We start from the raw sequence: 15,157 nt of genomic DNA on the forward strand, positions 1-15,157 counted from the left end.
AATTGGGCGAGTGAGGGGCTGCAGGAGGGATAAGACTTTGGTCATTGGTCTGAAGTGCCAGAGTCTTTGACACATAAATATGGAAAATAGTCTTTTGTCTGCCCTATACACAGGTGTCTGCAGGGCACTTGGGATGAAATTCTCACAAGCTACACCACTCTGGATCTCCTGGGTCTTGAAGATTCAGAAATGCCTAGGTAGGTGGGGTTCCTTGGTTGATACCTGATAAGGAGCCTGAATAGTGCATCTATTCACCATGGCAAGCAAGAGGATATTGGGATTTCTTTAGGGTTGTTTAGACATTGGGCAGACAGAAAGGGGGTAAGCAGCACATTCTGTCTGCTTTTGGTAGCAGAAATACAGTTTGGTGCCGTAGGGTGGGGCCCAATGCCGAGATGGCCCAGCTTCTCCCCCATTCTTTTGTTTCACTTTTTTCCTTTGGTAGTCCGGTGGGCTCTTAGCCTCATTTGGCAAGCAAATCAGGATGTTTACAATCTATCTGCTCATTCCAAAGGGCCCAGAAAACCCACCAGTCCATCAATGAGAAAAGTGAGAAACAGAATGGGCTTCGGGCTTTCACTGCAGCTGCCACTCCAAAACACTAGACAGTATCTGCCACCTGGGAGAGGCAGAATGAGGGGGATGATAGGCGTAAGAAAGACTGTGGGGCCACTATGGGTGGTCGTATGGACTTATGCCATATAATCTTAGAAACAGAACAGATCTGGTGTCTAGTGGGCTTTCTGCCTCCTTGAGGAGGGTTAACAGGGGAGGTAAATCCCCAATCTGATTCCCCTACAAAAAGACTGTTTGGGGCTTCAGAGTTGAGGTAAGGCCCCATGCCTGCATGGGCCAGCCCACAACCCATGCCTGCATGGGCCAGCCCACGCCCCATTTCTTTTTTTATAAATACAGCACTGGTGTCTATTAGGCTCTTTAGACACCAGGGAGGGCAGCCTGGCGGTAAACCACCCACACCAGGGGACAGAAACTCTGAAGATGGCCTTTTATTTGATAGTTATATGTAAAACACAAATAATTTTCCTTATAAACAACTGCACCGTGGTTACCTGGAAAAGTCTCTAATTGCTTCTTCAGTCAGATGGTTTCCAGAAAGCTTTAGGTAAGTCAAAGCACATCCATCCTAGATAAAGATAATAGAATGATTAAGATAATGCTGAATATCCCTACACATGTCTTGCAAATTCACCCTGTGTTTTCTTAATTTTCTTTTTGCTGCTATAGGGCTAAGCTTGCTCTGGGTACCTATCAGTGCACGTGCATCTGACCTCTACAAACATTACAAATTACTTGACTATCCTTGAATGGCATATCAAAATTTTAAGTAATGCCACAGTAAAGTTGCACATGTGGCACGAAAGTCAGATGTCGCGTTTGGGAATTTGCACGAATCAAAAAGGTGACTTTGAAAACATGACATTAGGGCTGTTGCAGCAGCCTCAACCAGTGTAGGACAAAGCCTCAATTGCCACATCAGAATAAACCCTTTTAACATGTTAAAAAGCCTATATGAATGAATGAAATTAGATTTATATAGCGTGCAGCTGCTAAACTGAGTGTCCTGGCGCTCCGCACATATATAGCTTTACAGGATTTGACAGGGCCTCTATTCTTGTGTGGAAAGCCATGTTTTCAACCTTCTTCTGAAGTGGGGGATAGAGTCCACAGAGAGTAACTCAGGGAGAGCTTATTCCATGCTGAAGGACCCAGAGTAGAGAAAGCCCGCAACCCTGCTCTGGTGCGGAGAATCATAAGAATCCTATCCCAAAGGTTTTTGGCAGTTTTCAAGTTCCTAATGGGGAGGTAAAAACAAATTCTCGCCCTTAGGTAGCCATCACCTGAGTGATAGAGCGCTTTGTGGACTAGGACCAGTACTTTAAACAGGATTCTCTACCGTATTGGAATCCAGTGGAGAGCACGAAGGTGAGGGGACACATGCGTTTTTGGTGGCAGGTTGAGAAGAATGCGGGCTGCCGTGTTCGGAACCACCTGAAGTCTATTGATCAGATAGTCGGGAAGCCCCAGATACAGGGCATTTGCAGCCTTGATGTTATGAGTGCTTGGATGAGCGATTTCCTAGCAGAGAATAAGAGGAAGTGCAACAACACCTTTAGAACGAGCAGGAGACTGAAGCACGCACCTATCACAGAGTTAATATGTGGTTGAAAAAATGGACCACTGTCAGATATGACAGCTAGATTCTATGTCAGGACTGGAGGCGAGGATTATGCCTTCTTTCTTCACTTTATTGACATAGCAGCGTTTAAAGAAACTAACAAACCATAGGGAAAAAAGTAGTCAAACACAATATGTTAAACAGCCAATCCAAAAGAGGGTCAACGTCCAATCGAGGCATCCCAGGAGCCATATAGTCCTTTGTTAGTGTCCTGTCCTCTTTCTTCGCTGCTACGCAGCCAGATAAGTTCTCCTCAGTTTTTTCCTTACTGTTTGGGGGATTTTATTCTGGTTGTATGATTTGACTGTCATGATTTTATGAGCGCGCTTGTTTCATGTGTGCGCAGCGCCGCTTCTCAAACGTGGGCGCTATGAATTCCTTTAGCGGTGATTCCGCTGGTAATTCAAGAAATTTTTGGGTGCGTTGTTTGTTGTGTCTCGCGCTTCCGTTGCGCTTTGTTTGTGAATATTTCGCCGCGGGAGCTGGTTTCCCACTCCTACGCGGCATTTAGCTGGTTTCGTCTTGGCTCCAGTCCTCCCGCCGCCTGGGAGCGCGGCTGGCGACGCATCCGCTGTGTGTTTTCTAACCGACGTCCCAGCGACGCGTCACGCTTGTTTCAGTCAGGGAGCCCTGGTGCTGAGGTTTGAACGCCGATCACGGTCTGAACTCGGCAGGCGGGCCATAAATCTTGCTTGCTGCCTATTTTTAATGTTTACGCTCGTTTCCCCGCATTAGCTCACACGGGATTCGAGTCAGTACTGGCATAATTGTGGTTGACGCCTCGCTAAGAGGTCCTGTACCGGCCATTAGGCTTTGCACAAAAGGGGGCATATCCCAGCCCAGGTTTTTCGTTCTTTATTTAAATATTGTATAACCAGCAATTGTTCCTTACGGCTAGAAACCCTGCAAAATTGTGGTTCCTGCCACCCCTATTTTAGCTGACACCCAGCTCTACTTGAAGCCTACAGTTACCGGCCTGGTGTTCTCGCCTTTCATACACTGTTATAGTGATAAGTACCCCGATTCTTCCTCACTCTCACGATGGATTATTATGAAGATCAACAGGAGGAGGAGGACCCCCTGGCTGACATGCCTTGGGGTGAGGCTTTCTATGAGGCAGTAGACACCTCTATCTATAGGGCAGTGGACTAAGCTATTTATCCTTTAGAGGACAGACTTACGCGTAAGATAGAGCAGGCGATCCAGCGCCTGGAGCGTAGAGCTGCCCCACTCCCTGCCCAGCCCACTTCAAAACAGGACAACCCTGGCCCTCCCCCACCTCTTCGCCCGTGTGCACCGGGAGTTGACGTGGACGCTTTTGAGCGTTTGAAGCAGGCTTTCAAGGATAGCCGGCCTGCAAGGGGTTCAGGGAATGCCCTGTCTCCGGCCCCCGCCCTTTCACCAGTATTACCGGGCCCTTCAGAGGACCCTGACTCCAGCCCGTCTAGGCCTTGGCTCCCGTCCCGGGCCGCTCAGGTTTCTCAGACCCTTCCAGTGCCCTCTGATCCGCAACCCCCTCCAATTCCTTCCGATATGTTGGATCCTAACGATATTGTGCACCCACGCTCTTCGGACTGGATTCCTGCTGAGAAAGTCACGAAGTATGTCGCAAAGCATATCCGACGCCCACTCGAGAAGGAAGCTCGCAACTGCCTTTGGGCTGAAAGTCCACGCCCATCCCTGGAGGGAAAGGTAGCCCTTACCCCAGAGATTGACAATAGAATGTCAACGTTTTTGCAAAAATTCATTAGGGACCCCAAAAAGGGCATTGACAGATCTTGGAGGGCGTGTCAGGATAAGCTCCTGGACGTCCTCGGCCCTGCCACTAAAATTCTGGACATGGCCGAAGAGGCCAAAGCGTCAGGCACTATGATTTCCCCAGAAACGCTATCCGGTTGGGCTCAGCGTGTGGTAATATTTTTGGGCAATGCCAACTGCGCCCTTTCCGCCGAACGCCGCCGGTCCCTCCTTAGCAAAATTGACCCGAAAATTGGTGACCTGGCGGATTCAGAGGCGGGCGCCATTGCCCAAGGGGGTTTATTTGGTGAACCCTTCATAAAGGAGCTGGGTACATTTGTAAATACTTTTACTTCGGTAGACAGGGCCCAGTCTACAATTAAAGTGTTTCCCAGTGTTTTTCGGGTGGGCCGGTCGAGGCAGGGGCCGCTCGACCGGTCGGCAGAATCATCAAACCAACCAAAGAGGCCCCGGACAATATCAAGATCAGTCCAAGTTTGGAAATTTCTACCCCACAAGAGGACGCCGGGGCAAAGGCAGAGGCTTCAGGGGAGGAGCGTCCAATGCCAACTCTGGTGAGTGTTCTCCCTTTTTCCCCACAAAGCATAGGGGGCGCCTGGCCAGCTGTTACGAGGCATGGTTGACCATCACGCATAATGCGTGGGTTCTTCAGACGGCGAGGGGTTTCCATATAGAATTCTTAGGGGACCCTGTTAGACCTGACATCCTTGGCGTGGGTTTTTCCCCTATCTTTTGCCTCTGCTACCTGGATTTTTGATGCTGTGCTGGATTTCGTTCTGCTGGTTTAGATGCTTTGGATACTCTGCCACTACTAATCAGTGCCACAGTGTAAGTGCTCCCTGTGTAAAATATCGTATTGATTGGATATACCTGATTGGCATATCTGTATCACCATGAAGTCCCTAGTAAAGTGCACTGTGTGTGCCAGGGCTGGTGATGACAGATGCTACTAGTGGGTCTGCAGCGCTGATTGCGCCCCCCACCTGTGTAGCTCTAAAACCGTGTCTCAGGCCTGCCGCCGCAGGCCTGCCTGCAGTCCCCGGACTGCCATGTCCTCCTGGCCAGTGTCCACACTGACCGGGCCTAACCCTTCCCTTTTTATACACGTCAGTCATCCCTATGGAAGGCCCAAGGTACCCCCCTGGGCAGGGTGCAGTGTATGTAGAAGGTAGAGCATGTACTAGTGCAGGTAACATGTTCTGGTAGTGAACAACGGCCATTGTGTGTGTTCACTGCTGCAAGGTTATCTTGTTCCATAGGCTAACATGGGGGAGGCTGGTGCCAATGGCTATCCGCCTATCTTCTCATAGGAACAAGATAAGACATGAGTGTTTGATATCCCTGAGCTCAGCATTTAATAACACATCTTTTAGGAGAGGTTGTTTTTAAATCCTGAGTTGGAGAATAGTACTTTTTAGAGAGTAGCTGTTCTCGTGTCTGACCTTCCTGTGTGCCTGGGCGCGCTTGTGGATTGACTGTCTGGTTTGAGAGTGACAGGGGCTGGGGATCCCCCGGGAGGTTGGCTGAGTCAGCCCTCTGCTGAATGGCGACATTTGCAAGGAGAGTGGAGGGAGGAGATAGCACCTGGGATTGAATAGGGCTGTGCCTGCCTGCCACTCCGCTGGCTCCACCTCCTGCTGGGCGGCTGACGACTCTGCCCCTCGCTCTGAAAAGACTGTAGAGGCCAGGAAAACAAAGTGCTCCAGCAACACCCAGAACTGGATCAGACCGGGCTCAGGACCCACTTGCACAAAGACTTCAAAGACTTTTAGGGGTATAAGTATACGACCCCTGACAACAGATTGTTAGATTCGACCATCGAGAGGAACCTCTGCTGAAAGACGGACCGCTGAAGAACTAAAGGAAGATTGCCGTGCTGTGTGCTCTAAAGGCTGACCTGTTCTGGCGTACAACTGAAGCTGAGGAGGAGAAGGGGTCTTGCTGTGTGCTGACCCTATCCACTTGACCAAACAAGACTTTGCTGTGTGCTGTGTCTTCAACTGAATCTCCAAGGGCCTGAGAAGAGCTGGCCTCCTGTTTCGCAACCCAGGGATAGAAAGGTTGCCAAGAATTCAAGACTCGGCTGTGTCCCACCTGCGCTGCTGTGTGCCGCAGGGACCGTGGACTGTTCTACCAAGCTTCTCAACATCTGCCTGTGAGGTGGGCTGGCTGCTCTCTGTCTTGCTGGAGAGTACCGCACCGATCCGGGCCTGACACCGGTTGCCGCATCAAGAAGATCGACGTGCTCATCTGGCACGTGCCTTGCCGCGACCCGGAGGCCTGACGCAGATCGAGAGTCGTATTTCCCTGCTCTACGAAGCCGCGCTGTGAGTGGCTGACTCCGGTGACGTCGACATCGTCACTGGGGGCTCGTCGAGGGAGTTGTGGAGTCCTTGCACTGAACAGCCCGAGGAGCGCTTGTACAACGAGTACAGCGACACCGCCGGAGCAACGTAGCTGCCTAAACATCGAGAGCCTACAAACTGATTCATTCTCAGTGAGTATCGAATCACACAAGAGACTAGAGACTATCGTCTGACGATCCCGACCAACCAAGAAAGCGAATATTGTGTAAACCTGTGATGCTTGATTTCAACTGCGGAAACTAGATAAAGATATATTATTTTTGATATAACTCACCTGTGTGGTCTAAGTTTGTGGTGTGCGGAGGGGGGATCATTGTGGTGTCTATGTGCAAATACCTTACACATTGCCTTGGGGATAAGCCTGTCTGCTCGAGCCAAGCTACCTAGAGGGTGAGCAGGGGTTATCTACCGTGTGTGTCCCTGTACCCTGACTAGAAGCAAGGGTCCCTATTTGGTCTAAGGTGAATACCTCTGCCAACTAGAGACCCCCAGATCTAACATTGGTGGTCAGCGGTGCGGATTAGAACCAGTATTTGCACTTGACCTGCAGTGATTCTTCGTACATCACTAATCTAGTAAGCAGTTGCATCGCACAAAGTTTTTTGCGAAGACTATTCTTGGAGGATCGACGAAGCATCATGTCTCTGAATGGAGTAGGTGAGGAGTCGGAATTGCAATTCGAAGTGGAAAAGTTGCTCACGTACAAGAAGGATCAACTAAAGCAATTCTGCAAGCAGCTTGGATGCCCAGTGAAGGGCAGCGCCAACAGGACGGAGCTGCAGAAAGCTCTAAGGGCCTGGTGGGAGGCCAAGAATGGCGCAACCGAGGAAACTACTGAAGGGGATGGCACACCGGAGCACGGATTTGGATCCGATGATCTGCCAGTGAATAGGCCAGCGTCTAGGGCTGGCAGCGCCCATTCCAGTAGGAGCCTCTCTCCAGAGGAGCTGGAGGAAAATCAGAGGGTTAGAGCCCACGAGATTGAACTTTTTAAACTCAAAGCTCAAGCGGAAGAAAGGAAACTGCGCCTTGACAGTGAGAAAGAGGCGGAGGAGAGGAGGAATGCTCTCGCTTTGGAAGAGAAGAAACTCCAGTTGGCTCATGAGTTGAGCATGAGGGAACTGGACATTAAAGCCAAACAAGTGGCGTCCAGTCCGAATGGTGGCAGCGCACAACCAGTACAGGCGGGTAAAGTATACATACCGAAAGATTTGGTGCAGAATTATCAGAGGGGTGAGGATATCTATGCGTGGTTTAGATCCTATGAGCTTGCCTTGAAGATGAATGAAGTGCCTGAGAAGAGTTGGGGATCAGGTTTGTGGAAGCATTTTGAGGCCTCGGGGAGGGATGTCTTAGCACCCTTAGAAGCAGCCGGGACCTTAACCTACCCCACTATGAAGGAGGCCTTATGCCTCAGGTATGGGCTTACACCAGAACAGTACCGCCAGAAGTTTAGGAACTTCAAGAAACTTGATTCGAGTACATGGGTGGAGTGTGTGAGTATGTACACGCGTGCACTGGAAGGTTGGATAAAGGGCAGCAAAGTTACTGATTATGTGGGGTTATGTCACTTGATTAGTTGGGAGCACTTGAGTAGTCTATGTGTTCCAGAGCTGCGCCAGCATCTTTTAGACAGCAAGTTAACTGATCCCAGTGAGCTTGCTAAAGAGGCAGACCGCTGGACTAGCACCAGGGTCAACAAAGGGGTGGTAAGTATGCCAGCCAAGGGTGGACAGGGTCCCCAGCAGAAAGGTGGGGAGGACAAGGGTAACAGTAAGGAGTTCTCTAAAGGGCCCCAAAACAGCTCCCCGGAGAAGGAGTCCCAAGCCCCCAAGCCTAAGAGGTCTTGGCCCCCTAAGGGCAACAGACCGCCGCCTTCTTGCTATGCTTGTAGGGAAGTGGGGCACATCGCCCCTAAATGTCCCAAGAAACCCCCAGCACCAGCTGCTGCTCCAGTCCCAGGGTTAGCTAGTGTAGCTTTGGGAGGGGATTTGATTTCCAGTGGGGAAGAGGGATTAGCTATGATGACCCTTGTCTTGTTAGGAGACCAAGAGATGGTCCAGGATACCCTGATACCCGCTAACACTAAGAAATACGGGCAAAAGGTGACCATCAATGGGAGGGAGATAGAGGCTCTGAGAGACACCGGGGCTAGTGTGACATCTGTCAGGTGTCAGTGGGTGTCTGAAGAGCAAGTCAATGTGCTCCGCCCAGTAGTGGCAGCTGACACTTCGTTCGCCTCTGCAAGATGGCGCGTGTTCCCTTTACATGGGGGGGAGTCTCTGGTACCTTGGAAGTCTGTGTCAGTGATGCCTTGCCGGTAGATTGTCTGTTGGGTAACGACCTGGAGAGTTCTCCATGGAAGGACGTAGAGCACAGAACTCACTTGGAGATGTTAGGACTGCCAGCGTGGATCTGTGTATCCACACGTGCCATGACAGCCAGTAAGGGTGGATTAGTAGAACTGGAGCCTGGAACAACGGCCCAGGAACCTGCCATGAGAAAGGAAGGGGCAGAGGGCGCGGGAAACCGGCCCCCACTGTTCCCACGGTCCAGGAGGAAGCAGAACCTGAGGGGATGCCCTGGAACCTACAGGGGAGCAGGTGGCCGAACTGGGGGAGTTGCCTGAGCTGACCCATTGGCAGCAAGAGGGTGGCCCCTCCAGGGAGGAATTCTGCCAGGCTCAGAAGGAGTGCCCTTCACTCGTCGGTGTGCGGCAGCAGGCCGCAGACCAGGCAGCAGGCCTAGGGTCCAAGGAACATCTGATTTACTGGGAGGATGACTTACTGTATAGTGAGCCTAAGTTCGCTGAGCCCGGTGCAGCCCGTGTGCTGGTGGTACCCGAGCGCTTCAGGAACTTCTTACTGGGTCTGGCTCACGACGTGCCTCTCGCAGGACATCTGGGGCAAGACAAGACCTATCACAGGCTTGTCACCCACTTCTACTGGCCCTAGATGAAGAAGCACGTCGGTACCTTTTGTAAGTCTTGCCAAACCTGTCAAGCCAGTGGTAAGAGCGGAGGGAAGTGCGTGGCGCCCCTCCAGCCGTTTCCTGTAGTGAGCACCCCTTTCGAGCGGGTGGGCATTGATATCGTAGGGCCCCTGGATCCCAAGACCGCCTTAGGCAAAAGGTTTATCCTGGTCTTGGTGTATCACGCCACTCGGTACCCGGAAGCAGTCCCTCTCAGGACAATCACAGCACCCGTGGTGGGCCGTGCATTGATGGGGATCTTTTCCTGTGTGGGGTTCCCCCGAGAGGTGGTCTCCGACCGAGGTACCAACTTCATCTCTAGGTATATGAAGTCCCTGTGGGAGGAGTGCGGAGTAACTTATAAGTTCACCACTCCTTACCACCCTCAAGGAAATGGGTTGGTTGAAAGGTTCAACCGCACCCTGAAAGGTATGATTATGGGCCTAGCGGAGCCCATGAGACGGAAGTGGGACGTCTTGTTACCATGCCTGTTGTTTGCCTATAGGGAGGTGCCTCAGAAGTCCTTAGGGTTCAGCCCCTTTGAACTGCTGTATGGCCACCCTGTTAGAGGACCTCTCACACTGGTGAAGGAGGGGTGGGAGAAATCCCGTGGGAAGACCCCCCAGGATGTGTTCAGCTATGTGCTGGCCATCCGCAACCAAACGCAGCGCTTCAGGAAGCTCGCTCAGGAGAACCTAGAAGCCAGCCAGGAGGAGATGAAAAGATGGTACGACCAGAATACCACTCTGGTAGAATTTCATCCCGGGCAGAAAGTGTGGGTAATGGCGCCGGTGGAGCCTTGTGCGCTCCGTGACAAGTGGACCGGGCCATATGAGGTGGTAGAGCGGAGGAGTGAGGTGACCTACCTGATCAACATGAAGACTCCTAGGCAGCCCCTTAGAGTCTTGCAAGTGAACCGCCTCAAACCCCACTTCGAGAGGTTTGAAGTGACGATGCTCATGGCTACAGACGACGGTGGGGAGGAGGATAGTGATCCTCTCCCTGACCTCCTGGCAACCAAGGAGCAAGACGGGTCAGTGGATGGTGTGGTCCTCTCGCCCACCCTGACCCCAGAGCAGCAGAGGGACTGTCGCCAGGTGTTGGGTCAGTTTTCCTCACTGTTCTCCCTGACCCCAGGTGTCACCAATTGGTGCGTCCATGATGTGGACACTGGAGATAGCCTGCCTGTGAAACAGAAGTTTTACAGAGTAGCTGACAAGGTCAGGGCCAGCATCAAGGAAGAAGTTTCCAAGATGTTGGCGTTAGGGGTAATTAAGCCCTCTAGCAGTCCCTGGGCTAGCCCAGTGGTCCTCGTTCCCAAGAAATCTGCTACACCCGGTGGCCCGTCAGAACTTCGGTTTTGCGTGGACTACCGCGGGCTCAATGCGGTCACCAAGACTGACGTGCACCCCATCCCCAGAGCTGATGAGCTCGTGGATCGGTTGGGAGCTGCCAGGTACCTCAGCACCTTCGATTTGACTTCGGGGTACTGGCAGATTGCCTTAACTGAAGGGGCAAAGGAGAGGTCGGCATTTTCCACGCCAGAGGGGCACTTCCAGTTTCACGTCATGCCCTTTGGATTGAAAAATGCCCCTGCCACCTTCCAGAGACTGGTCAACCGGGTACTGACCGGGCTGGAGCAATTAAGCGCCGCGTACCGGGATGACATTGCTGTGTTCAGCTCCACTTGGGATGAACACTTGCAACACCTCTGTGAAGTGTTGAGGGCGCTGCAGAAGGCAGGCCTCACTCTCAAGGCCAGTAAGTGCCAGATAGGGCAGGGATCGGTGGTGTATTTGGGACACCAGGTGGGGAGCGGCCAGGTGGCGCCCCTACAGGCGAAGATCGATACCATTCTGGCTTGGGAACCCCCCAAGACGACGCAGACAGAGGTGAGAGCCTTTCTAGGACTCACCGGGTATTACAGACGGTTCATCAAGGGATACGGCACCATTGTTGCCCCCTTGACAGAACTAACCTCTAGAAATCAGCCCAGGAAAGTGAATTGGTCCGAGGCCTGTCAAACTGCTTTTGATGCCCTGAAAACTGCAATGTGCACAGCACCGGTGCTTAAGGCGCCTGACTTTTCGAGTGAGTTCGTAGTGCAAACAGACGCTTCAGAGCAAGGTGTGGGAGCAGTACTCTCACAGATGGACGACGAGGGCGGGGACCAACCTGTAGCTTTCATTAGTAGGAGGCTACTCCCCAGGGAACAGAGGTGGAGCGCTATTGAAAGGGAAGCATTTGCTGTGGTCTGGGCCCTGAAGAAGCTGAGGCCCTACCTGTTTGGGACTCACTTCCGTGTTCAGACCGACCACAGACCCCTCAGATGGTTAATGCAGATGAGGGGTGAGAATCCAAAACTGTTGAGGTGGTCCATCTCCCTACAGGGAATGGACTTTACGGTGGAACACCGTCCCGGTACAGAGCACGCCAATGCTGATGGTCTGTCCAGGTTTTTCCGCCTTAGCGATGAGAACTCCCAAGAGGGTGGGTAGTTCTCCCCACTTTCAGCTGGAGGGGACACGTGTTAGACCTGACATCCTTGGCGTGGGTTTTTCCCTTATCTTTTGCCTCTGCTACCTGGATTTTTGATGCTGTGATGGATTTCGTTCTGCTGGTTTAGATGCTTTGGACACTCTGCCACTGCTAATCAGTGCCAGAGTGTAAGTGCTCCCTGTGTAAAATATCGTATTGATTGGATATACCGGATTGGCATATCTGTATCACCATGAAGTCCCTAGTAAAGTGCACTGTGTGTGCCAGGGCTGGTGATGACAGATGCTACTAGTGGGTCTGCAGCGCTGATTGCGCCCCCCACCTGTGTAGCTCTAAAACCGTGTCTCAGGCCTGCCACCGCAGGCCTGCCTGCAGTCCCCGGACTGCCATGTCCTCCTGGCCAGTGTCCACACTGACCGGGCCTAACCCTTCCCTTTTTATACATGTCAGTCATCCCTATGGAAGGCCCAAGGTACCCCCCTGGGCAGGGTGCAGTGTATGTAGAAGGTAGAGCATGTACTAGTGCAGGTAACATGTTCTGGTAGTGAACAACGGCCATTTTGTGTGTTCACTGCTGCAAGGTTATCTTGTTCCATAGGCTAACATGGGGGAGGCTGGTGCCAATGGCTATCCGCCTATCTTCTCATAGGAACAAGATAAGACATGAGTGTTTGATATCCCTGAGCTCAGCATTTAATAACACATCTTTTAGGAGAGGTTGTTTTTAAATCCTGAGTTGGAGAATAGTACTTTTTAGAGAGTAGCTGTTCTCGTGTCTGACCTTCCTGTGTGCCTGGGCGCGCTTGTGGATTGACTGTCTGGTTTGAGAGTGACAGGGGCTGGGGATCCCCCGGGAGGTTGGCTGAGTCAGCCCTCTGCTGAATGGCGACATTTGCAAGGAGAGTGGAGGGAGGAGATAGCACCTGGGATTGAATAGGGCTGTGCCTGCCTGCCACTCCGCTGGCTCCACCTCCTGCTGGGCGGCTGACGACTCTGCCCCTCGCTCTGAAAAGACTGTAGAGGCCAGGAAAACAAAGTGCTCCAGCAACACCCAGAACTGGATCAGACCGGGCTCAGGACCCACTTGCACAAAGACTTCAAAGACTTTTAGGGGTATAAGTATACGACCCCTGACAACAGATTGTTAGATTCGACCATCGAGAGGAACCTCTGCTGAAAGACGGACCGCTGAAGAACTAAAGGAAGATTGCCGTGCTGTGTGCTCTAAAGGCTGACCTGTTCTGGCGTACAACTGAAGCTGAGGAGGAGAAGGGGTCTTGCTGTGTGCTGACCCTATCCACTTGACCAAACAAGACTTTGCTGTGTCTTCAACTGAATCTCCAAGGGCCTGAGAAGAGCTGGCCTCCTGTTTCGCAACCCAGGGATAGAAAGGTTGCCAAGAATTCAAGACTCGGCTGTGTCCCACCTGCGCTGCTGTGTGCCGCAGGGACCGTGGACTGTTCTACCAAGCTTCTCAACATCTGCCTGTGAGGTGGGCTGGCTGCTCTCTGTCTTGCTGGAGAGTACCGCACCGATCCGGGCCTGACACCGGTTGCCGCATCAAGAAGATCGACGTGCTCATCGGCACGTGCCTTGCCGCGACCCGGAGGCCTGACGCAGATCGAGAGTCGTATTTCCCTACTCTACGAAGCCGCGCTGTGAGTGGCTGACTCCGGTGACGTCGACATCGTCACTGGGGGCTCGTCGAGGGAGTTGTGGAGTCCTTGCACTGAACAGCCCGAGGAGCGCTTGTACAACGAGTACAGCGACACCGCCGGAGCAACGTAGCTGCCTAAACATCGAGAGCCTACAAACTGATTCATTCTCAGTGAGTATCGAATCACACAAGAGACTAGAGACTATCGTCTGACGATCCCGACCAACCAAGAAAGCGAATATTGTGTAAACCTGTGATGCTTGATTTCAACTGCGGAAACTAGATAAAGATATATTATTTTTGATATAACTCACCTGTGTGGTCTAAGTTTGTGGTGTGCGGAGGGGGGATCATTGTGGTGTCTATGTGCAAATACCTTACACATTGCCTTGGGGATAAGCCTGTCTGCTCGAGCCAAGCTACCTAGAGGGTGAGCAGGGGTTATCTACCGTGTGTGTCCCTGTACCCTGACTAGAAGCAAGGGTCCCTATTTGGTCTAAGGTGAATACCTCTGCCAACTAGAGACCCTCAGATCTAACAGACCCAGTGCAACACGTTCCTCCACGACCCATACATTTTTCAACTCAAGATGCAGCCCTTGTGGACGAGAAAGTGGCATCCCTTCTCCACAAAGGCGCCATCTCGCTTACCTCTCCCCACCCTCGCGGGTTTCTCAGCAACATCTTTTTGGTCGACAAGACCGACGGAGGCAAGAGGCCTGTCATAAATCTAAGCGAGTTCAATGGATGGTTGGTTTACCGCCATTTCAAAATGGAGGGGATTCACCTCCTTCGAGATGTCCTCCGCCCTCGCGATTGGATGGTCCGCTTGGACCTAAAGGACGCCTATCTGGTGATCCCAGTTTTTCCACTGCACCGCTGGTTTCTGCAATTTGCCTGGCGTCATCAGGTTTACGAGTACGCCGCTCTCCCTTTCGTGCTCTCTTCCGCACCCTGGTGCTTCACCAAGGTGCTCAAGCCGGTGGTGGAGTTCCTGAGAGCTCGAGGCGTCAGATTGATTGTTTATCTCGACCACCTCCTCCTGATGGCGTCCTGTCCCAGTCTTCTGATGGAACAACTTCAGATGACAGTAACTCTACTCCAGGACCTCAACTCCGTGATCAACGAGAAAAAGTCTCTTTTACGGCCGGCACAGTCCGTTTCCTTCTTGGGGTTCGTCATCGACTCCAACTCCTCCACCCTCAGTCTACCAGCCAGAAAGGTTGAAAAAATTTGCCACGAGTTGCGGCGTGTTCTGGCCAGACAGCAGGTATCCCTGCGCCAGTTGGCTCGAGTGGTGGGACTGCTGTCTGCTTCTATTCAAGCTATCTTTCCAGGCCCGCTACACTACAGAGCCCTCCAACGCCTCAAGGCGTACTTTCTCCAGAAAGGGAATACGTACTCTTACAAGGTCGCCTTGTCCGACGAAGCGCGGAGCGAGATCCAATGGTGGTTAGCTCATATGGAGGCCTGGAATGGAAGAGTGATCTTCGGGTCGGTTCCGGATCTGGTTATCGAGTCAGACGCCAGCAGGCTCGGCTGGGGTGCACGGTGCGGAGATCTTTCCACGGGCGGTTTGTGGTCTCCCGAAGAACAGAGGGTACATATAAACTGTCTCGAACTCCTGGCATGCTCATTCGCCGCGCGGTGCTGGACGAGAGATTCTGTGCAGTCGTGCGTACTCCTAAAAATGGACAACATTTCAGCAGTC

At 52.1% G+C, this 15,157-nt stretch overlaps 1 protein-coding gene across 2 annotated transcripts in view; it reads right to left on the reverse strand.

Annotated features, from left to right (window-relative positions):
• TONSL (tonsoku like, DNA repair protein) overlaps positions 1-15,157 on the reverse strand; it is a 375,765-nt gene that overhangs the window by 38,836 nt on the left and 321,772 nt on the right. For both annotated transcript variants that reach the window (XM_085604559.1, XM_085604558.1), the window contains exon 24: positions 1,071-1,144. In XM_085604559.1, the coding sequence (XP_085460685.1) occupies positions 1,071-1,144 (74 nt within the window). The remainder of the gene's footprint in view (positions 1-1,070; positions 1,145-15,157) is intronic.

The sequence above is a fragment of the Triturus cristatus genome, chromosome 5_1 (genome assembly GCF_964204655.1).
Source record: "Triturus cristatus chromosome 5_1, aTriCri1.1, whole genome shotgun sequence".
Classification (NCBI taxonomy): domain Eukaryota; kingdom Metazoa; phylum Chordata; class Amphibia; order Caudata; family Salamandridae; genus Triturus; species Triturus cristatus.